Source organism: Fusarium pseudograminearum, chromosome 1 (genome assembly GCF_000303195.2).
Source record: "Fusarium pseudograminearum CS3096 chromosome 1, whole genome shotgun sequence".
Classification (NCBI taxonomy): Eukaryota; Fungi; Ascomycota; class Sordariomycetes; order Hypocreales; family Nectriaceae; genus Fusarium; species Fusarium pseudograminearum.
This window is the reverse complement of record NC_031951.1, coordinates 4912400-4934357: the sequence shown is the minus strand read 5'-3', so window position 1 is coordinate 4934357 and position 21958 is coordinate 4912400. Positions and strand designations below refer to the sequence as shown.

The following is a 21958-nucleotide window of genomic DNA, read 5'->3' as shown; positions in this document are numbered from 1 at the left end:
CAGCAGCAGGTTGAGCAGCAGCAGCAGGTTGAGCAGCAGCAGCAGGTTGAGCAGCAGCAGCAGGTTTGGCAGGTTGAGCGGGCTGGTCGACAACTGGGGCTTGGTCCTTTGGATTTGGTTTTGTAGCAGAATGCAGTGCTAGAAATCCTATCCCATCTATTGCCGCTTGTTGCATGGCATTGGAATTCGGAGTTGGCTTCTGTGGTTTGTAAGGCACAACCGGTCGAGGACCGCGAACGTCTTCCCACCATTTATTCACCTCTGTAGGGTCGTGGTCTTTCGAGTCCTTCCATTTCTTAATAACCCTCAGTATATCCAGTGGTTTGGGTCTGTCGGCAGGGTTTTCGTAGAGGCACATGCAGAGGAGGTCGCGTAGCTCTGGGTCGACCCAAGCATGCATTTGGTCCTGTAACACCCAACCATATGTTTGTGGTCCCGTCGAACCATCAGCCCTAATGTGAGTCAAGGGTCTAAAAGGGTACCTCATAATCTCCCGGGTAATCATAGACTCCATCTGCAAACGTTTAGATAAATGTGGTACCACGAATAGAAGAGATTTAACACTTACCACTCTGGCAATAAGAAAAACATTGGTCCATGTCCCATATCGTCCGGCACACTTGGTCCCCCTTCGGAAATCTGAGCCACAAAACATCTTCTGTACCTCTGATTTCTCACATCGGATAGGAAGGCTGTCCCATTCTTTGCTTATTTGTTCCTGACAATACCCTGTTAGCAATCCCGGAAGCTTCAAGGTTGTAATTTACCTACTGGTGTTACAGCGTGATCCTTGGGGTAATGCCGTCGTTCCCAAATCTTGAATTCGGTCACATTTCTCCATTCTCTGCGCATACATTCACTAAACGCTCCCAAATCATGCAACTGGGTCCTAGTCAGCATATTGGCGTCATCAACAGGATTCAGGCCGGGTTACCTTGAAAATAGGCTGGTTTCCATGAGCTGGATCTTCACCCATGAGTACTAAGTACGTCAAAGTTAGAATATAATCCGGGAAATGCGTTGGCATACTTACCATTGAGTGCTTCCAGGTCTTGATGGACATCATGTTCCGAATACCATGCACGCCTGCCATGGTCCAAAAGATCCTCCACCTTATCTAACTCTTCGGCTCTTCTATAATCCTTCTCGAAGGTATTATCTCCGTCGAAACTCGGTGTATATGAAACAGTGGCAAGTGCCAGGGCAACTAAATATGAACGTCAGCCAGGAGGGATGATGGCTTCAACAAGACAGCTTACAGCATTCCATTATCCCCCAAAGAACTTGATTTGGGAACTTCTTTTTCTTCCCTGGAACAATAGACTCCATGTACTTCCATACATCACCATAGGCAACATACTCAAAGACAGCGCATCCCAGGCGTTTGGCATCCCAGGGATATCCTTTCATAAACCGTGGGCGGCATGCTGGGTCTTTTTTCAGCAGTTCTTCCTGTATGTCTTTGGAATACTGGTTTAGATCGATGACCTGGGTCGTGTGTTCCGCATCTTTGTACCGTAGGTGGAATGAGGCTTCCTTTTCGGGATCGAACGAGGGACTTAGACCCTTCTTGATCACGACTTTCTTGGTCGAGCCGTCGTCGAAGGTGACATGCCACAATGAAACATATCCTTGACCTCCCTTGGCAAGTACTTTGACGAAGGTGAACTTCAAACCGTACCACTTTCTTGACTCAATGTCTTTTCGAGCATCCGCCTGTAAGTTGCCGCTTGGATCCGGGTCATGGGCGGGTTTGGGAGTGAGCGCAAAAGCATCGATTTGGAGTGTGTCGATTTCTTCATCGGCCTGAGTAAGATGATTCCACATGTAGTCTGGAACATCATACCAATTCAGAAGGGTAACGCTGGTATCTCCACGGAGAAGAGCAGACTTGACAGCGCAAAAGTTTCGCTGTCGAATATTGCACCATTCTTTTTTTTGGTCATAGGACGCCCGCAAGTGTTTCGAGATTGGGTATCGCACAGTTTTGACTCGAATATCACGACCTCTCATGTTGGGCAAATTGTGTTGAGTTGTTGTTTCTGCCGAAAACAGAGATCTCAAGGGAACATGCGGTAGTGGACGGTTGGGCGGTAATAAGCTTGTCAGGCAGAACAAAGGCGCAAGACACAACTGTCTGGGCTTTGCTCAGCCCGCGAGTATAGTATTCACATAGTCCATGCTGAGAACAAGGGACAAGATTAACTTCTCGAAAGAGTGTTCGATGGCGGCATTGTAAAAGGATCGAGTCCGAGTTTGGATAGTCCAGGACAAAGAGGTGCGGTGATTCCGTGGTGGTGGTCTTTGGGAACTTCTTTGTTTGGCAACCTGGTGATGTCTTTGATGCCCCTGGTGGTCTATTTCGGTCGCTTTGAGCCAGGGTCGAGGGATTGATTGCGTGGCAGCTTGAAAGGTTCTTTGAAAGTTGGAAGTTTTGTTGTCATGATTGGATTCGACGAGTGGATTTGGTGTCAGTCAATCATGGTAGCCAAAAATACCCTACTGAAAGGTCTTGGAGGTGTATTCTTTGTCGCATTGAGATGAGATTGAAGCTGGAAATGATGTGGACACTCGTCGACCAACAATGAATCGGGCACCATCAAGACGAGTTCATCTCGACCATGTCATGCCAGTCCTTCTTTTTCCTTTCCTTCATCATGGGACCCAACTTGATGGACCAGGGGTCAGGGTGTGTTTACAGAGTAATCTTTTTGGTGGAGCCTCTCTCTCCCCATGAGATTTTACCCGTTTCTGTGGAACGAGGGACAGGCTAATGAACGGCTAACTAAGTCTAAGGCGAGGAAGGCGTGGGGCAGACGCCTTTAGGCTAAATTGCTGGCTTTTACCGGATGGGAAGGACCCTCTGAGAAGCTCTTTTCCGTGTCCATCATGACATGAAGTAACCAACATTTGTTTGTATTCATCCGCGTAAAATCCACAAGGTCAAGAGTTTCATGGACTATCTAGGATATGGAGTCCAGAATTACGCCGAGCCGGGGTAATTGACCACGTCACTGGAATTGCAATGGCCATTTGATTAGGTACCTACCTGGGTAGTCGGCGAATGAACCATCCATCTACAGTATGTATACCTGGGTAAACATTCAGGCAACTCATGTATGTATGTACCTATGCATCAACTATAAAAATATCCGCGCGAGTAAAACTGATGTGACAAGCATCAAAGCTGTCAATCTTTGCTTGGTCTAGCCGCGGCACTGCAGCTCATATTAATGCACGAATGAGTAGAGAGGTCGTTCGCAGTCAGCTCTGAGACAAGGAAGGGGGACCTGCATTGTCATGAAACAATATGGCACTGCTTTGCGAGCGACACAAGTTGAGCACATACAGATATGTACTGTGACTTTTCCTTTTTTGCTTCTTCCTGTTACTTGCTTCATCACTCTTACATGTTGAACTGGGGTCGGTCTTGGTGTGGCTTGGTTTTGCGGGGTGATGTGTACCCTGGACAGAAATGGTTCTTGTAGCCAGCGAGTTACTATTACCTACAGACTCTCGGCCAGCTTATTATTTGTTTGTATGGTATGTTTCTGGTTCTAGCCTATCTATCGGATGTCTACTGTAAACATGTGGCTAGATCGTAATACATAAGGTAATTCGGGCTGTTTACCATGATGGCGCTATTGTAAATCTTAAATGAGCCTCCCTGTTGAAAGCACTTTATCCAGCTCAACGACAGCGATAAGCGTTCAAGATTTAATTTAACCATGAGAATTCTCCATATACCGTTGGTTCAAACACACGCCCAGAGAAAGGGATTTTGCAGACACAACAAGAGCGGCAAGATCCTAGGACTATGCCCACCACCCGCCGGATGAATTCCCTGATACCCCACCGGAGGCGGCATTATCTTCGAAGCAGAACAGAAGCCAGACGGACATTTCCTCGCCTCGCATGATGGAGCTTGGAGATTTGCCGCCGGTATACCCAATACATTTCTCGCACACCTCTAGACTTGAAGTTTCACACCCCAAATGGGACGAAGAGAAGTCCCATGATACCGCAGTAACCATGCCATACCATACATGCATACCTACTCCTTCCATGCAGAGTGACATTCTATGGCCGGCGAAGCAAAAACGGAGATCAAAACTAATGCAGTTTAGCATTCTCAGATTTTAAAAGGAGTCTCGTTATCAATTAATCCCTACCATGCTGCTGCTACTGCTGTCATGCCGCAGCCATGAGGGCTTGTATCATACATTCTGGGACAACAGACAGAAAACATACGTTTCTCTCTCTGCTACCATAAATACTCCTGTCCCCTCCTCTGTGTTCCCATTTCTACTTCCCTTTCTTTCCCCTTCTTCTGTTGTATCATCCTTCTATTCTTTAATACACAATCTCATCAAACACCGTTACAATGGTCAACGTTCCCAACATCAAGCTTAACAGCGGCTTTGACATGCCCCAGATTGGCTTCGGCCTCTGGAAAGTCGACGACAACTGCGCCGAGGTTGTCTACAACGCTATCAAGGCTGGTTACCGTCTGCTCGATGGTGCTTGCGGTATGTCTTTTCCCCTGTAGTCACGATCACAACCAACATTACCCGTCTGGCCACTTCACGGATCGATCCGTCTCTTACAAGACAATCTTCCTGCCCCCAACGGAATCCTTGCTCATTGCCCCTCATTTTCGGTGCCAATTGCCCGAGGAAACAGCCACTTTACCCCTGTAAAACTACCCCTCCACCACATGAGGAGCCTTACAATGTGGGGTGGTAGCTTCATGAAGCTCTCTTTTTAACCGGACGAGTCAAGCCAAGACCATGTGGAATCTGACTAACATGATTTGGCAACAGACTACGGCAACGAGAAGGCTTGTGGTGAGGGTGTCGCCCGCGCCATCAAGGAGGGCATCGTGAAGCGAGAGGACCTCTTCATTGTCTCCAAGCTCTGGCAAACTTACCACGACAAGAAGAACGTCGAGCCCATCACCCGCCGTCAGCTCGCCGACTGGCAGATTGACTACTTTGACCTTTTCCTCATCCACTTCCCTGTCGCTCTCGAGTACGTCGACCCCGAGGTCCGCTACCCCCCTGGCTGGCACTACGATGACGCCGGCACCGAGGTCCGCTGGAGCAAGGCCACCAACCAGGAGACCTGGGAGGGCATGGAGGACCTCGTTGAGAAGGGTCTCGCCAAGTCCATTGGTATCTCCAACTTCCAGGCCCAGGGCATCTACGACATGCTCAAGTACGCCAAGATCCGCCCTGCTACCCTCCAGGTCGAGCTTCACCCCTACCACCAGCAGTCCGAGCTTGTCAGCCTCGCCAAGGCTGAGGGCATCGCTCTTACTGCCTACTCCTCTTTCGGTCCTACCGGCTTTATTGAGCTCGACATGGACATTGCCAAGTCTGCCTCTCCTCTCATGCAGCACGAGGTCTTCACCACCCTCGCCAGCAAGTACAACAAGACTTCCGCCCAGGTCCTTCTCCGATGGGCTACTCAGCAGGGTCTTGCCGTCATCCCCAAGAGCACCACTCCCAAGTACATGGCCCAGAACTTTGACTGCTTCGAATGGAGCATCGATGAGGAGGACATGAAGCGCATCTCCAAGATGAACCTCAACCTCAAGTTCAACAAGCCCACCAACGTAAGTTTTCACTTTGCTTCCAAAACACCCAAGTGCCAATACTAACTCTTCTCGCAGTACTTCCCTACCGAGAAGCTCTGGATCTTCGGTTAAATAATGATATGACATTTGATGAGTAAAAAGAAAGAAGCATAGGAACATGACTGTTTTTGGGATATCAGGCGTTAAATGACGATAGGCTGCATTTTGTAGAACCGCTCTCATAGAATACAAAAGACAGTTAACCCTTCCACAAAATGCTGTAGTCGCGAGGTGTGCGTGCTGTTACAATCAATGAGTTCATCAGTGACGTCGAGACACCAGTTAGCAGTCAAAGCCATCATGCGACACACAACGATTCAATGTCTCAAGGACGGAATAATATGGCAAGCGGATCAAGTCAACTGCTTGATCGGATCATATATTTCTATGCTCCGTTGATGCCTTCTTTGAGTATAGATAAACAAAACTCCTTCCCTGAACGCCTTGCTTTCTGTGCTGATGCCTTCCGAAATCGAATTCTTATGTTCTCACAAAAGCTACAAGACGAGTTAGTTAAAACACACTTTGGTGCGATCTCCAGGGGTATACTTACTGGCATCAATCTGTTTGACCTGAGGTAATGTTAATCGGATCCTGTTCCTATATGCCACCGGCTCCTGCAGTTGTAGCGGGTTCCCTTCAAAGTACACCGTTGTCAAGCACTTCTTGTCGGAGAGGTACTTGGCAACCTCCTTGTAATCGCTGATAAGGTTATAGCTGGCCCACAACTCCTCCAGCTCCGAAAGCAACTCAAGTCCCTTGATACTGGTGATCTTATTATTCGAAATGTCCAGAACGTGGAGCTTAGGGTTGTGTTCTAGACCCTCCAGTGACTCCAGCATATTGTGTGAGATGTAAAGTTCCTCAAGCGTGGGGACATCCTTGAGTGGTGACAGATCGCTTATACGGTTGGACTGAATACTGAGGAGGCGCAGATTAGGCATGCCACCGAGACCAGTGAGCTCAGTGATTTTGTTCTTTGCTAGCCAGAGCTCTTCGATCGCTTTAAGAGAATCGAGGTTCTTGATTTCGCGAATGCGGTTCGATCCGAGCTCAAGAGACGTCAACTTGTCGAGTCCCTCCAACCCCTCGATTTTACTGATCTTGTTGGCGACAAGGTATAGCTCCTTGAGTTTCGTTAGATGGTTGATATGCTTGACATGCTTGATCTTGTTGAAACTTAGGTCAAGGCTCGTAAGGTTCGTCAAATCCTCCAAGCCGCGGGTGTGAGAAATGAGGTTGTCGTATAGGTCGAGGTCTTCGAGGGTTTCAGCGAGGGCGGAAAGACCGTCGATCTGCTCGATACTGTTCTGACGGAGGCAAATGCGGGAAACTTGCTTGAAGCGCTCGAGGCGCAGGGAGGAAATTGATGCGATGCGAGAGTGGGAACACATAATTTCGTCAGTCTCAGGGTCTTCATCGTCGAGAAGGTCTGTACAGGGTTATTGGTCAGTATGTCATTGCCGCCTACACAACAGTAAACATACCCTCGTCAGCGTCAATTTTCTCTCCCTTCATAACGTTCTCTTCATCAGAGTACTCGGAATCGGTCATGGCTTCAGGGTTTGCCAAAGACAGCGACTTTGGGACGCGAAGCTTGCCATCCCAGCCCTTGCTATTCCTGAGGCTAGGGCTGGAGTCGCCATCTGCACGCGGAGATGGCTGTTCATCACCCGAGGGGAGCTCGATGTGGGCATGAACGTCGTTATCTTTATCGGAGGCAGGCATGGTTGCGAGTTTGTATTTGGTGTGGGGTTTTCTCAAAACAAAAGACGAAGTGGGCGATGATGTAGGTATCAAGGTAGATATTGAAGGGTCGGTAGTACCTAGTAGTAATGGCGGGGCAGATGCAAGTTTGTAAGCGACTTTGCGCCTGGTAACTTGGTGGGGGGTGGATGTTGTATGAGGCGAGAAATGTAAAGGGAACAAGGTCAACAGAAAGAGAGGTGAGGAAAACTGATGGACTAATAAGCCAGGCAGAGATGGAAAGTGCTGATTAAAAGCTGAGAAATTAATGCACGGTAAAGCAAATAGTAGAGACCGTTTAGGTTGAGTTGGTTCCTGAGGTGGCTGAAACAAGATAATTTGGTGGGGCAGAAATGCTGATCGTTGCAACTGTATCGCTATGATATCAGCAATCACACCATGGAACACATGAGAGAATTGATCAGACAATTGCTCTGATGGTTTGTCTGAGGCTTTAAATATCAATAAAAAGGCTCAATTGACCCGGTGAAAATTCCAACAAAGAAAGGACGCATGTGTCTTGTACTTGCATGTATCAAGTAGACTAGGCATGTGCTGATAAAGACGTCAACCATCGATTCTATTACCCGTCCCTCCATTATCTTCTTCGACCATCACATCCCCAATCCGCACACTTGCATCCTCCTCAGATCCAGTGACAAGCGAACATGTCATAAACCCTGTACCCCTTGTGCCTAACTAGAGCATCCCACGTTTCTACATCCCTTGTCAGATGCTTTTCCTCCCATCGTCGACCACAAATGCAATGTGATGCAATGGCCCTGCGCGCTGTCGCCGTCTCATTCCCGCGCTTTCGAGCAGCTTGCCTAAGGACAAGGCCGCACATCCGCTCCAACGCAGGGAGACTTGCATTCTTGAGGCCCTCGCCAGGCTGCATACGACCCTTGCATGTTGCGCCTTTTCTCATGCCGCCGCTGCTGTTCACTGGCCTGTTCGTAGGATTGTGGTGCTGGAAGTGTGCAATGATGGTCTTGTTCCAGAATACCATTATCTACAATCCATTCTTACCGCCCAATGCGCGGAGTATGACCATTAATGAGGTTTCCCGTGACTGTGGACGTCTAAAGTGGAGGGAAGAGAGAATCAGGTCACTGGATGGCACTGAGATTGCCTTGTGTGTAGCAGATGTGCCGTCAGTACCTGAACCAAGTCCTGCCAAGACCAAGCCTCCCATTTATGTTCTCTACTTTCAAGGTTGGCCAATATCATTGATCGTGTATGTTATGGTAGCTTACCAAGAACCCCAGGAAATGCATCGTCGCTACCACCCAGATTGCCAGATCTTTCTTGGATAATGCGTCGAGCTCACGAGAGCGAGCCGTCAATCCATTACACCATGGTTTGCTTGAGTTACCGAGGCTTCTGGACGTCCCATGATCGACCTTCAGAACCAGGAATAAACCTGGATTCACAGGCAGCGCTACAATGGATAGCTCGATTACACGAGAGCAAGTCGGATAAAGGCGACGGAGAAAAGCCAACAGTACTCCTCTGGGGGCAGAGCATTGGCTGTGGTTTTGCGACCAACCTAGCTGCCAAAGGCGAATTCCCTCGCGATCTAACAATAGGTGGTCTCATACTCGAAACGCCATTTACAAACGTTCGAGCTATGCTTCAAGCGTTATATCCACAAACCTGGCTCCCCTACCAATATCTTTGGCCATTTCTCCGAAACCACCTGGACAGCTGGGCCAACCTCGGCATGATAGCCAAGAGGTTTCCGGAGACGCCGCCCGGCATATTCATCGTGGAAGCTGGAAAGGATGAGCTTGTGCCTGCCAATCACGCTGAGGAGCTGTTCCAGCAATGCCAACGGGTCGGACTTCCGGTGGAGCGACACAAGGTACGCGGGGCACTGCACAATGAAGCCATGGTGAGAGTAGCGGGCAAACAAGCACTTGCGCACTCCATCGTCACGGCTGTTACACAGGCACGCCGGCATGAGAGGTGAGAAAGGGGAAAGCTTCGAATAGTACAGATAAGGAAGGAATTGGCTTGAAACTGATCAGTCGGAGGGGCGAGTAACGTCGTCTCAAGTTCTTCTGGCGTGAATTCGGGACATGTCGGTCATCTGCAGTCGTGGATACACAGGGATGTACAGTGTGTGTGGCTTGCCATATGCCGTCACGCTTAAGGAACCGATCCCGTATAACGGGTAATGTCACCGTCGATGCCCTCAAATCTCATCCTAAACTTGAACTAAAGGGTCACTAAAACCCAGCAGACTGTACCGAGTGGAGGTGTTGGGAGAGCTATGCCAGGTACCTTACCTTGGTGCCCCTTGCTAAATCATACCCACGGACCATGGAACAAGGCTAAATGGCCCACTATCAATTAAAACAGCATGGGGTTAAAGAGCAAAAAGTTGTTTGCGGTTGAGAGTGCGCTCGGAGGCGAGAAGCCATGATGTGAAGTCGTGAGGATTAGATAGATGGCTGAAAGCTTCGGCAGCCATACATTATTGACTCATCTTGATACGAGTCTCAATTGAAGCCAATTGAATCTACTAAAGCTTGCGATTCGAATGATGCAAAGAATGACGAGGCTCGGCCATTTTTCGAGAGCCTTGCAGCTCCATCATCGAGCATGCGTTATCATGCAGTCCCATAAGCTTGAAGGCTTCTGCCTTGAGAGCCCCACAGTTGCTAATTGCAGAGGCGAACTGGCGGACCATGACACCCTTCGCCCGCTGTAATTCGTTACGTACCGTGTACAAAGGCGTTGAAGCTTCAGTTAAAGAGGCATAAGTCAAACTCGCTAACAGGGCCCCCTTACTTATTCAGTCCATGCTTTGCTTCTTTTTGTCCCAGCCCCTTTTCTTTGTGACTCCCATCCCCCATCCGATCCCTGGACATCCCCTGTAAAGTTCCAACGCCAGACGCCTGGAGTCAATTAAGATGCCTAGTTAAGGATCACGTGCATGCGTGCCAATATCGCGACACCCCTACGCGTATGGGCACCCACCGGCATGCGCGTCGGGCTACGACTTATCACCAAGACCAAACAAGGGCTGACTCGCCTTCATGCAATGGATGATTAGGGATGATCTATCAGCGGGGGTACCTCTACGTCAGGCAGCCCATGGTCGCACGGGGCAAGCCTCGCAGGTTATAAAGATGCTGTCTTTTCTCCCATTCCGTAGCCTTTTCCTCGTATCCTGAGACGAATCAGAAGAGTGATCGCTTTGTAAAAAAAAAAAAAATCACTATTTGAACCTAAGGTAGGTTTCAATCTTTATCGGAGGTGATCTTCTTCCGGCGTTTTCATCATCATCGTCTGCCTCATTCTTTTCATTGTTGCCTCGTTCCATCTCTGCCTGCTCTGCCACCCACCACATTATCGGCCAGCAAGTATAAAAGCAACGGACAATCCTATCGTTTTAATAATACAAAAATTCGAATTTATTCGAAATTCTCTTCACAGCCCATCAACATGTTTTCCACTTCCAGACGACACGAGAGCTCAACCAAAAGCTTCTCAAAAGGCCACAAGGCAAGCAAGTCCAGTGCTTCATTTAGCAAAGATAGTGGTATTTCCAAGCGAAAACATGAGTCTCGCCACTCACGTCGACCAACTATGACTTCCATGACCAGCACCAGCGGTGATACTACGATGGGAGAGTAAGTTTATCGCTATCGTCCATCCGCATAACAATTTCTTACAAACATTAGCAACATGGCTTCTCCTATTGTCACTCTTGTCGTCGGTAGCGAACAACGTCTCTTTGCTGCCCACGAAGATGTTCTTTCCAACAGCCCTTTCTTCAACCACGCTCTACGAAATGGATACATGGACGCCGCCAGCAAACGCATCTCGCTTCCCGATGAAGAGCCAGAGATCTTCAGTTCTGTTCTTGAGTTCTTGTACAAGGGCGACTACACACCTCGCCTCGTTCACAACAAGCGTCGAAACTCTTATGAACTCGAGACAGCGAGTGAAGAACAGCGTGCTGCTGTTGAGAGCACTGTTTATCATCGTGGTATCGATGGCGATCTTCTCAAGGATACCGTCATCTATTGTGCAGCCGAGAAATACGGCCTCGATGAGCTCAAGAAGATATCGCTGCGAAAACAAGGACTCCGTATGTTTTCTTCTCCTCACGTTTGCATTCTCTCACTTACAAGTATACATAGAATCTGGAATCCAGTGCAGCACTATTCTGGCATCAGCCAGATATGCCTATGCCAACACTCCTGACACAGACTCTAAACTCAGAGCTCACTACCTCGCTCTCATCATTCGCTCTCGCAGCACCTTCAAGAGAAGTGGAACTATGCAACTCGAGATGTACAACGGCGGCACTCAACTTTTCTTTGATCTTTTTGTTGCTCTCTGCAACCATGTCGACGACATCTCGACTGCACAGTGAGTTTCGGCCTTATTATCGAGCCTTGATCATTTAAACTAATACATCATAGAAACACTCCTCGCTCGAACCGCCACTCCTAATACCGATACCCTCAATATGTGGTCTTCTTTCCTTTCTCTTTTCTTTTTGACTTTAATGAAACATGATTTTCCCGATACAAGGTCCTGGCTTCACGGAATTGGCCAATACCACAAAACTAAAGAGAATACCTGCGTTTGGAGTTTTGGTGCTGCTTGCTTATTTACGGCGTTTCAATGGCCGTAATCTGGCGTGGAAATTTCTTTTTGTACAAATACCCTTCTTACCAGCCCCCAGAGGGCTCCTTTTCTTGATGCACGGGGTTTTCGGGTACACGATCTCGCTCAAAGCGAGCCAGTTGGGTTGGTTGGGATTTTTCACGATGATTTTTGGATTAAGGATACCAAGGTTGTCGTCTGTGATGGACGGATGAAAAACTGTATTATTATTCACGACGCTCTTTTGGACGAGCTATTGCAAAAAGAGCGAGCTTTCAAATAAACTTCACGTCTTGAAACCACGCCTTGCCCGGTATCGTAATTTGAGTGACAACCAAAAGTTCCCAATAGACGATAAACTCAACTCAACATCTAACAAGGTTTATCCAGCGCGCCCAATCACATTGTGGAGCATGTGTCACTAGGCTACTTGCAACGGAAGACATCCCCGGTAGTGATTCACGTTGGGGGATAAGGTACGATCTAAAACATGTGAGTGAAGGCAAGCGAGCCATGCAGACCACAAGCGTGCACTGCGGGGATATTGACGTGGCTTCGGATTCGACAGAAAAACCAGCCTAAGGATCGTAAAACGCCATCAAAAGTAAACATATACCTGCAAGTACAGGCTTGTTTGTAATGTATCAACAGTTGGGGGCAGAGAGGCATGAGGTGCAGCGCGAAACCGCAAGATGCAAGGGTGGTGCACGCTGCTGTGCTTGGCCGTGAATATGGCGCAAAGATAACATCAAGAGGTAAGGAGGTCAGGTCGACTCAATTACGAGCTTCGGCCGAAGAAGCAAATGCAATAGATATCGTGGGAACTGGTTCGTGATTTGTTGACGCAGACATCATCCTGACGATTGTGATATCTATCCGCCGTCTACTAGGGTGTTTTCATAGTAGTGATGGCAAATCTAGAGAAATGCTAAGCTTCCACGCTTGTCTGCTCATGTCTCTCACCCAATAATTTCCTCGATAGCCTCACCTCACAGTCCTGTCCCGGGGAAAGCTCCCTTTTTAGATAGCACCACGATGCCTCGTTCCCGTGCGATATAGCCTTTCATAAGATCCTAAGAAGAATGCATGTTAGTGACTCATATGTTTTTAAGGCTGTAATGGAGGGGAGTGTGAGTAAACATAGTGAATGCCCCAGGCAGGCAATCAATTAAGGCAGCATTTTGGTGACGAGTATATAGTCAAATGACTGCCACGCGGATACTCAAGCAACCACTTTCGTATTTTCAACCAGAAACAACACCGGCTTTAAGAGGCAGCCATCGCCTGGTCAAGCAAAGAAGGACATGGTAACTTACCTTGTAAATCATGTTGGCCAGCATGCACTCGACCTCATCCGGATCAACCAAATGACCACTGCCCATACTAATGGCAGCCTGAAACTCGGCTACAGGAATTCTGGTACGACGAACCGGGGTTGCGTCTGCCTCTTTTGCTTCATCAAACCCACCAGCAATGAAGACCTTACGTAGCAGGTTACGCAAGGCAATATCTCGGCCTCTCTCGAGGGTCAGGTAAATACGTCGCTTAACAAACTCGGCTTCCCCACGCTGTAGTGCCTGATCAAAGGCCTGTAGGTTGCCAGTCTTGATACAGGTAGCCAGAGGGAGAAAGAGGTCCTGTAGTCGCGGGTAGTTCTCAAGGAGGGCTTTGGTGGGAAGGACGTGGCTGGTGAGAAGACGGCAGGGAATGAGGTAGGTAAGGATTCGTCTATGACCAAGTCAGTAAATGTCGCTGAACGCAGTGGCCTGTACTCACTCAGATTGCGGGTAAGCGTCCTTATGGCATAATTGCCATGCTTCATTAAGGTGGGATTCAGCCTGGAAATAATATCAGAGTTGTCCGCCTATGAGCAAGGATATGCTGACCTTGATGTAGTTCTCCTCCAGGAAAAGTAAAACACCCTCGTAGAACTTAAAGGTCACTCTCTGAGATTTGGGGAACATCTCAAGTGGTGGCATGTCTCCTTTGTCATTGTAAACAGCTAGCGTCTTGAGAATGGTTCTTGACAAGGAGGCTGAGTTCAACTTGAAGTACGTCTTGAAGAGCAGATTGATGACAAAGTAGATTCCCCATTTTCGTGATTCTTCGAGTGGTGCTCTGATTGTAATTGTAATCAGCCATAGTGCATTCACTCAAGTATAAGAAACATACCTATCGTTCAAACATAGAGAGAAAATACGCTTGAGGTGTCCTTCGCAGTCCCTCAGTTGAAGCTGTTTGTCTGTTTCAGGGTCAAAGTCGTCCGATATCAATGAAGCTCCAGGGCCAGTATCAAATGCTTTGGCTCGACGCTCCTCGTCGGATTTAATCGCAAATAACCGCAGGTACTTGCCCACCATGTAGAGAGATGGGATAGTCCATGCTTCGAACCCGTGCGAGTTGTATCCACGGATGAGTACTGAGGTCAGTTCCTTCCATGCCTCGTACACTTTCGTCCATGAAGACTACGTTCTGAATTAGCAGGGCTCTAACGATAGGCTTAGTTTCTTACCTTTCCGCTTTCACCCGCTAGGATCTCAGAAACAGCTTTCCAGTATGAAGTGTATACCTCAACCCAACCCGTTGTCTCATCATGATCCAGTTTCCGTTTATGAGCTGTGCTCGACTTGATAAAGTGTTTGATGTCGCCTTTGACACTGTGAGAATTCGTGCTACGCCATACAGCCATCAGTCTCTGGGGGTCATCTGCCGGAGGAACAGGCGAGAGAGTTTGTGCAAGTTTGTATCCATTGCGTAGTGAATGCGCCTCGGCGAACTGTTGGAAAGTAGTGTTCATGGTTATTGGTATTAGACACGCGCTGCGTCTTTAGGTGAGAGCTTCAGCCGCAATTAATTTTAAGTATAGACACAAAAATCCGAGAGAATAGCGTGTAGTCACTGCAGTGGTTCAACGCAACATCTGTTTCTGAGATGTGCTGGTAGAATGCGAAAATTGTAGTAAATCAAGTCGATACCAGCCTCATTCTATCGTTGAAGTCACCTTCACTCACGTCTTTCTATCACAATTGAGACCCACCTGCCTTGGCAACCTCTTGCCTCTTGCAGCAGACGCACGTGATGCGCGCCAGGTCCCACCTGCCCGACCAAATCGACGACCAATCGCTGTTGCCCCTGGGGCCCTAACCCTCCAAAGGCAGCTACGACCCAGTCTCTTGCCCTCTCACCTTCGCACAAAAATTTATCGCTTGGGATCTTTCAACTTCGGTCATCTTCACTAACCTTCGCAGTCGGAATTGACCAACGTCACAGTAAGTCGACAATACAGACTCATAACAAGGGAAATCACTAACCAGAATTACAGATGGGTAAGCAAATTTCTGTTTTATGCGCTCGATGATGTCGCCCGCCGGAGGATAAAGACGACGGGAAAAAAACCAATTTCGATATTTCTTCAACTCGACTAGGAGGGGAGCGAGGACGAAGGATCATGATCCTCAGGGACTACAACAACCTCGATATTCGCTCGCCTGGCTTTCGATTGCTTGTTGAAGCGGGGTCCAGCGAAATTTTGGCACGGAAACTTAGTTTCAAATTTCGGCATTAAGATATCGACCTACCCACACACAGCACTCTTTCGAAATTCGACATTTATCCTCCGGCTCGCGACATCATATCAATTAACATCAGGAACATCAGATACTGACCATGCATTCAGGCCGTCTTCAGGAATACGAGGTCATCGGGCGCCACTTGCCCACCGAGGCTGACCCTACACCCGCCCTCTACCGCATGACCATCTTCGCCCCTAACGAGACGGTCGCTAAGTCCCGATACTGGTACTTCTTGCGCGGTCTCAAGAAGGTCAAGAAGGCCACTGGTGAGATCGTCAGCGTCAAGGTGGTACGTAACAGCAAAATTTCCCAACTCGACGAAACCAGCGGACCAGGCTAACTTAGATATTGCAGCTCCACGAGAAGCACCCCCTCAAGGTCAAGAACTTCGGTATCTGGATCCGATACGACTCTCGTTCCGGTACACACAACATGTACAAGGAGTACCGTGAGCTGTCCCGAACAGATGCCGTCGAGTCCCTCTACTCCGACATGGCCGCCCGCCACCGTGCCCGCTTCAGGTCCATCCACGTACGTCGAACTCACATCGCAGCCGCACATCCCGCGTCGCACTTACTAACATGACTACCCAGGTCCTCCGCGTCGTCGAGATCGAGAAGACTGAGGACATCAAGCGACCTTACATCCGCCAGCTCACCCAGAAGAACCTGAGCTTCCCCCTCCCCCACCGTATCACCAAGGAGAACACCCAGAAGTTGTTCAGCGCCAAGCGACCTTCCACTTTCGCTTAAATGATTTCGGTTTAGAGGATGGTTAGGCTCTGCGGGTGTTACACGGGATCATGGAAATATCAACTGACTTTGCTCAATAAAATGGGCAATGAATGAACCAAAAAATTCTGAGCATACAAGATGCTGGCCGGTGTGATGCACAATTGATTGGGTTTATAAAAAAAAACTAGCAATGACTACCGATTGTGAACTGTTACGACGATTCGCCTGTCCCGCTGCCTCCTCCTGGAGATGTCTCCATTTGTGTATCGTTGAAAAACTCTGTCCAGTATGACCACTCCATAGGCACGCCTTGCTCCAATCCCATTCCAAAGTCGAGATTCAACACTTCTGGTGGGTCGAACAGTATTGAGGGATTCATACTGCTTGTGTCGTACTGTTGCGTCAGGCCTGGTCCAGACACTGGGATGTCTGTCATCTGTTGCGTCGGATTGAACTGTAGCTGTTGAGGCATATCCATGGCTGAGGGCATGAAAGACACTGGGTCCAGGTTCAAGCTGCGGTTCAGATCCATTCGCTTCAGCAGCGCTTCAGTTCTCGCGGCTCTTGCTTTCTTCAATAACTTCTTGATAGGCCGCCAAAGTGAACCTTTGGCTGTGTCGGCGATGTGTTCCCGTGATGAAGGAAAGGTCCTTTCGACAACGACCCAGGCCTTTTCCACCAACTCCCCTTCAGTTTGCACGCAAAGTTCAGCCAACGCAACTGCCAAAGGATGCCACTGCACATATGTGTCTGACCACCAAGCATAGCGGTCCTCCCATTGGCTCTTTGTCATACGTTCACGCAGCTCGATAATAGATATCGCCGTACGTAGCATAGTTTCTTTCGATACACGAGGTCGGTCGGGGGCCGGTCCTCCATTGAACGGATACTGTATATTCAACCAAAGTTTGAGAATAACAATACGGGCGATCTCGGATGCGTAAAGAGAAGGAAGATGAGATGGTCGGGCAGTATGGATGAAGGTGTTTTCCAATCGACGTATGTGAGATATGAGCTGATCTTCTGTATACAAAAAGTGCTCAGGTTCGCCTTTTGCACTGTATTGTGGGTGCGACATGAAGCCAAAGATGCCCGAACACATGGCTGTACACATGCAGACAACGTTGTCGGCAGGCGTCGCCTTGGGGATTAGAGGCCCTGGTGAGTCAGGGCCAAAGTCGGCATCGTCGATCGGCGTAGGTTCTGCGGTATCCCAACTTGATCGACCAAGCGTTGATTCCGAGCCTCTGTCTTCGGAGCCGCGGATATCGACAACAACGATGAAATGCCACAAACGCCTTCTCATTTCCGCCACAAACGGTGTGAAGCGGTGACCGTCACCGTCCCGGTGGAGGTTTAGACCCTGAGCGATCCGGACAACGAGTGATGTGAGAACCCATGATGTCCGGTCGTGTAGATGCACACGCATCATACTAGTGTAAAGTGTTAGGGCTTGTAGAGTTTCGAGCTTGGTGGTACTGAGGTAATCTGCCTCAGCAAGCGCTCGTTCCACAGTCACGCGGTATCGTTTTGTGATAACCTCCTTGCTCTCTCCTAGTTGCTTGAAACATGTTTCTGGTGTTAGGCAAGCAGCCGCGCAGAAGTATATAGCAAACATGACGGCGTTAATCTCCGGGGTGAACCGATGCGTCGTTGGCGACTCTACGTATGCTTGAAAATGTCTGCTCATGGTTGGACGGTGCAGGATCTTCATGAGAGGGTCGACGTTGCGCGAGTAAATTGTCCAGAGCCGTATCATCATATTCGGATGAGGATGTACCAATGGTTGTCGCGAGCTGTAGTCGGAGTTTCCAAGCAAGTAGCCAGATGGAGCTGATGAGTGCATATCCATGGACTCTGGGCTCTCGCCCTCTTCATCGTCGTCATCCTCCTCAGATGGCTGGTTCAACGCATGTCGGATGCCCTCAACCTCAGCACACAAGTGTACCCAGAAACCTGAACTGAGATACTGCTCACTAACTTCTGCGTTGGCAGCTTGCGCTGCCGCAGCCTGAGACTCATCACATCGATCGTTCAAAGTGGCAGTCAGGGACGTTATCTCAGGTTGTGAACTGATATCCTCCTCATCCAACTGCTTCAGCTTGGCGGGGTCAGCCTGATTGACGATGTTTTCAAGACGGCTGATCCTATCGAGGAGTTCACTTTGACGCGGTCTTGGCGCACGCCTAGTTGGTTTTCTCGAAGGAAATACACAGTCGAGCCCAAATCGAGAACATTGACCGCAGAACGGTTGTATCTTGTCGCATTTTATTTTGCGCGTGCGACAATTGGAGCAACTGAGTACTTTGGCCGTCCGGCCTTCGCGGGTACTCATTTTGAGCAGCTGGGCTGATGTGAGCGGCACAGCCAGTAAGGTAACTAGGTAAGCTTTCTAACGTTAAACGGTTTTTGAAAAGAGTCAACTCTCTTTGACAATATTGGATGAGATGATCTCGCCGTTGGGACTCATAGAGTTTAATAAAGACTGTCTTCAACGAAATGAAGTGCAGGAAAACAGCCCCACCCCCATGTCAATTTATTAGGTAGTGACGTCCCGATTTTTGGGGGTTGACTTTGCGCCCAAATCGATCTTACTCGGGTCGTATCTGTCGTTACCTGGCTGTGCCTTTGTCTTGTGCCTATCAATTATCAGGCATGTGAAGGATTCACTCCTAGGGCTGAAGCTAGCCTCATTTAATCATTTTTGTTTTTTTCAAGGGTCTCTGGCTCACTAAAAGATTTGTTAGTTATCGTTCGTTTACGAAATTCAATGCCAGAACTGTAGGGTACTTGATGGAACTTTTGTAGTAACGTTTCTAAGCTTCGTAAATGCTTACCTAGTATGTATTCATCCGACTCATAGAGTAAAAGCAGGTCCGTGACTCACTGCCTTCTTTCGTATAGACGATTTCGGAGATACACTAGTATAAAAGATGGATGAAGCATTGGTCCTCTCTTATTCATAAACAACCTCAATCAATCACTTTCACGCATTTTGCATCTCGCGCTCATATTACCCTATAACAGCAATGGCAATGGATCCTGTCGAAAAGCCGCCTCTTGACTATGTCAAAGTCAAGACGACACTCCCCGTCTATCCTCTTCCTCCTAATAGCGAACGAAAGCCGTTTCAGACAAAACGGTTGACAATGCGGCCCATGACACAGGATGACTTTAAGCATGTCCGTGCTGTTCGTACAGAACCCGACGGCATGATCTGGTCAACACAAGGTCGCCCTGATATAGAGATGGAAGAAACGCAAAAGAGTCTCGATCGCCGTCTACCTCCAAACGATGTCAAAGGCTACGACTGGCTCATCTCCCTCACCGAGACTGGCGAGTTCGTTGGACTAGGAGGTTCTTGCGTGTGGTCGGCTGAACTTGGCTGGCCGGCTATAGGATATCAATTCCTAAAGGCGCATTGGGGCAAAGGTTACGCTTCCGAGTTCGTCAAAGGCTACCTTGACCACTGGTGGTCGTTGCCAAGGACTGAGGTTGAAATCTCGGTGGATAAGAACACCACTCTAGGCGACAGTGAGGTCCAAGACGAGTGTATCTCAGCCGTCACAGTAGGTGATCACGCTGCCAGTCAAAATGTCCTCAAGAAGTGTGGGATGGAGTTTGCCTCGTCATGGACAGAAACTGATGGAAAGGGCTTCTCCGAGGGAATTATCCTGCATGGTTTTTTTGCGCGCAAGGGAAAAGATGGTAACTCGCTGTGAGTCGACGACCGAAAAGGGCTATATAATACCCATATTGGCCAATCGGCCTTGAACCGATCGGATGTTAATGAGTTGATCGGCCATGACCGGACATTTTAGAAGTCCGTGATAGTTTCCAGTCCGGATGAGTTCCACTTTTTGATCTGGCTATAATGAAACAATAATTCGAACAAGAGGCTATAGGCTCTAGGGAGATCTATTTTTTCAAGCACTCATACTTCCATATAGTCGTCATTATATATAAAGGTTCAACCATCCTGTGTTGTGATTATTTGATTCTCTAGTAGACCAGCTCACAAAGTGAACATATATACGAATTCATTAGTTTCAAAAACTCCCAAACACCATAATGCCAGTGTCAATCCCTCTCCCGTCTCTTCTGGCCTCGGCCACAGGTATTGCAGGCTCAGCTTGGGCTTCAGGTGAGACACATACCTAAATCTCATCTCATACATACCCATGCTCACAACAATCAACAGGTTTCATAGCTTCGCTCTCCCTCGCCGGCGTTCCGGGCGCTCTCCAACTCTCAGCGCCATCCAGCACAATCGTATGGCACCAACTCTTTAGCCGCGGTTTCGCCCTCATGCCCAAGTTCGCCGTAACAACAACTGCAGTCTATCTCTACGCCGCATACACAGCCCAGCAACAAGGTCGTCCCTGGAAGGGCTTGGTGGTTGGCGCAGTTTCGACAGTCTCTATCATTCCATTCACGGTTCTCTTTATGAGTTCGACAAACGAGCTCTTGTTGAAGGCGGTAGCCGGGACTTTGGAGGCTTCGTCGGAGGATGTGGCCAAGTTGATCGGACGATGGGGATTTTTGAATCTGGTGCGAAGCTTGATTCCCTTGACTGGAGCTGCTGCTGGCTTCTCAGCCTTATTTTCGACTCTATAGGAATATGAGAAAGAGGGGTAAAAGTCTGAAATAACATGCCGATGCGCTACTGAGAATAATACGAACTTGATGCTAGTTTGCACATTCGTACCGCTATTCCGGCTCACAATACCCTCAAATGCAATCATTCACCCACCCCAAATAGACTCCCTCCCACCTTAGTGCTTCATTTCAAACTCCCGAAGAAGCTTGTGGCACTTGCTCAAGTTCACCCTGGGCTCCCATGTGTTCTCCTTGTTGGAGAACCCCTTCCATTTGACCAAGTAAAGATGCACGCCGGTGGGCCTATCAACACCGGAATCCAGAATATTTTCAACCTCCCATTCTATCTCAGGCTCGGCATTAGTCGTCTTGGTCTCAGCAGGAACACGACCGGATCTTCTCTTTGTGGGACTGCTGACTCCCGGAACCTGAACAGTCACGGCTCTCTTTTTCTTGGGAGGGCGTCCAGGGCCTCGCTTCGCCGGAGCCTTTGCCGGCTTGGAATCCTCGTCGTTGTGTGAAGGAGCAACGAAGGCGACTCTCTGTGAGCTTCGAGAAGGCACATCGCCCTCTGCCTCAGTGCGACGACGGCGCTTGGGCGGACGGCCGGCCTTTCTCTTCGGGGGCTCAACATGAACCTCCTCTTCCGGCGAAGGGGACTGTTCTGCAGGCGCGATGTTCTCTATATCATCGTCAAGCGAAGGGGTCCTAGACTCCTCGCTGTTTCTCTCGTATCCCACGATGTCGGATTCAATGTTCACGAGAGGCTCATCGTTCTCGATGCTCTCATGAGGACTAATGATTTTGAAGATTAGCAAAGTGCATCTTTGAGGAAAGTATCAGTACCCACTCGTCGGATTCTCCCAATGGCGACTTATCGCGAGCATAGAAAACGGTGGGTGTACCCTTAGGAACAGGCATCTTGCAGAATGGCAAAGGCGAGGACAGGGGGAGAAGACAGGTGAAATGAGCTTGCTTTGATGTCGGGGTTTAATTGTGAGGACGCGCTTGTGATAACAAACAGGTCGTTGCTGGTATCGTAC

General features: G+C 48.8%; 11 protein-coding genes across 11 annotated transcripts, besides 2 other annotated features; 6 read left to right on the top strand and 5 right to left on the bottom strand.

Moving 5' to 3' along the window:
- Nucleotides 1-63: a microsatellite.
- A 243-nt stretch (nt 64-306) lies between these two features.
- On the bottom strand, nt 307-2013 carry FPSE_05025 (uncharacterized protein; the record flags this gene model as incomplete). The annotated part of the gene is made up of 7 exons (XM_009258143.1): nt 307-406; nt 483-514; nt 569-729; nt 768-882; nt 935-981; nt 1034-1207; nt 1260-2013. 7 exons carry the CDS (start codon nt 2011-2013, stop codon nt 307-309), a joined length of 1383 nt encoding a protein of 460 aa, XP_009256418.1.
- Nucleotides 2014-4384: 2371 nt separating this feature from the next.
- Nucleotides 4385-5710, top strand: FPSE_05024 (uncharacterized protein; the record flags this gene model as incomplete). Its single annotated transcript, XM_009258142.1, has 3 exons — nt 4385-4529; nt 4824-5617; nt 5675-5710. 3 exons carry the CDS (start codon nt 4385-4387, stop codon nt 5708-5710), a joined length of 975 nt encoding a protein of 324 aa, XP_009256417.1.
- A 408-nt stretch (nt 5711-6118) lies between these two features.
- FPSE_05023 (uncharacterized protein) lies at nt 6119-7366 on the bottom strand (the record flags this gene model as incomplete). Its single annotated transcript, XM_009258141.1, has 3 exons — nt 6119-6135; nt 6192-7070; nt 7126-7366. The coding sequence occupies 3 exons, from the start codon at nt 7364-7366 to the stop codon at nt 6119-6121; spliced, it is 1137 nt and encodes a 378-aa protein (XP_009256416.1).
- A 944-nt stretch (nt 7367-8310) lies between these two features.
- FPSE_05022 (uncharacterized protein) lies at nt 8311-9693 on the top strand (the record flags this gene model as incomplete). Its single annotated transcript, XM_009258140.1, has 4 exons — nt 8311-8621; nt 8653-8744; nt 8839-9352; nt 9630-9693. The coding sequence occupies 4 exons, from the start codon at nt 8311-8313 to the stop codon at nt 9691-9693; spliced, it is 981 nt and encodes a 326-aa protein (XP_009256415.1).
- A 1144-nt stretch (nt 9694-10837) lies between these two features.
- Nucleotides 10838-11854, top strand: FPSE_05021 (uncharacterized protein; the record flags this gene model as incomplete). The annotated part of the gene is made up of 4 exons (XM_009258139.1): nt 10838-11025; nt 11077-11486; nt 11539-11770; nt 11824-11854. The coding sequence occupies 4 exons, from the start codon at nt 10838-10840 to the stop codon at nt 11852-11854; spliced, it is 861 nt and encodes a 286-aa protein (XP_009256414.1).
- Nucleotides 11855-12999: 1145 nt separating this feature from the next.
- Nucleotides 13000-14807, bottom strand: FPSE_05020 (uncharacterized protein; the record flags this gene model as incomplete). Its single annotated transcript, XM_009258138.1, has 6 exons — nt 13000-13083; nt 13327-13738; nt 13787-13848; nt 13897-14128; nt 14183-14475; nt 14523-14807. The coding sequence occupies 6 exons, from the start codon at nt 14805-14807 to the stop codon at nt 13000-13002; spliced, it is 1368 nt and encodes a 455-aa protein (XP_009256413.1).
- Nucleotides 14808-15676: 869 nt separating this feature from the next.
- FPSE_05019 (uncharacterized protein) lies at nt 15677-16334 on the top strand (the record flags this gene model as incomplete). Its single annotated transcript, XM_009258137.1, has 3 exons — nt 15677-15871; nt 15937-16113; nt 16176-16334. 3 exons carry the CDS (start codon nt 15677-15679, stop codon nt 16332-16334), a joined length of 531 nt encoding a protein of 176 aa, XP_009256412.1.
- A 193-nt stretch (nt 16335-16527) lies between these two features.
- Nucleotides 16528-18651, bottom strand: FPSE_05018 (uncharacterized protein; the record flags this gene model as incomplete). Its single annotated transcript, XM_009258136.1, has 1 exon — nt 16528-18651. One exon carries the CDS (start codon nt 18649-18651, stop codon nt 16528-16530), a length of 2124 nt encoding a protein of 707 aa, XP_009256411.1.
- A 694-nt stretch (nt 18652-19345) lies between these two features.
- On the top strand, nt 19346-20038 carry FPSE_05017 (uncharacterized protein; the record flags this gene model as incomplete). Its single annotated transcript, XM_009258135.1, has 1 exon — nt 19346-20038. The coding sequence occupies one exon, from the start codon at nt 19346-19348 to the stop codon at nt 20036-20038; it is 693 nt and encodes a 230-aa protein (XP_009256410.1).
- A 349-nt stretch (nt 20039-20387) lies between these two features.
- FPSE_05016 (uncharacterized protein) lies at nt 20388-20933 on the top strand (the record flags this gene model as incomplete). Its single annotated transcript, XM_009258134.1, has 2 exons — nt 20388-20460; nt 20518-20933. The coding sequence occupies 2 exons, from the start codon at nt 20388-20390 to the stop codon at nt 20931-20933; spliced, it is 489 nt and encodes a 162-aa protein (XP_009256409.1).
- Nucleotides 20934-21088: 155 nt separating this feature from the next.
- Nucleotides 21089-21199: a repeat region.
- FPSE_05015 (uncharacterized protein) lies at nt 21092-21836 on the bottom strand (the record flags this gene model as incomplete). The annotated part of the gene is made up of 2 exons (XM_009258133.1): nt 21092-21710; nt 21766-21836. 2 exons carry the CDS (start codon nt 21834-21836, stop codon nt 21092-21094), a joined length of 690 nt encoding a protein of 229 aa, XP_009256408.1.
- Between the last annotated feature and the right edge of the window lie 122 nt (nt 21837-21958).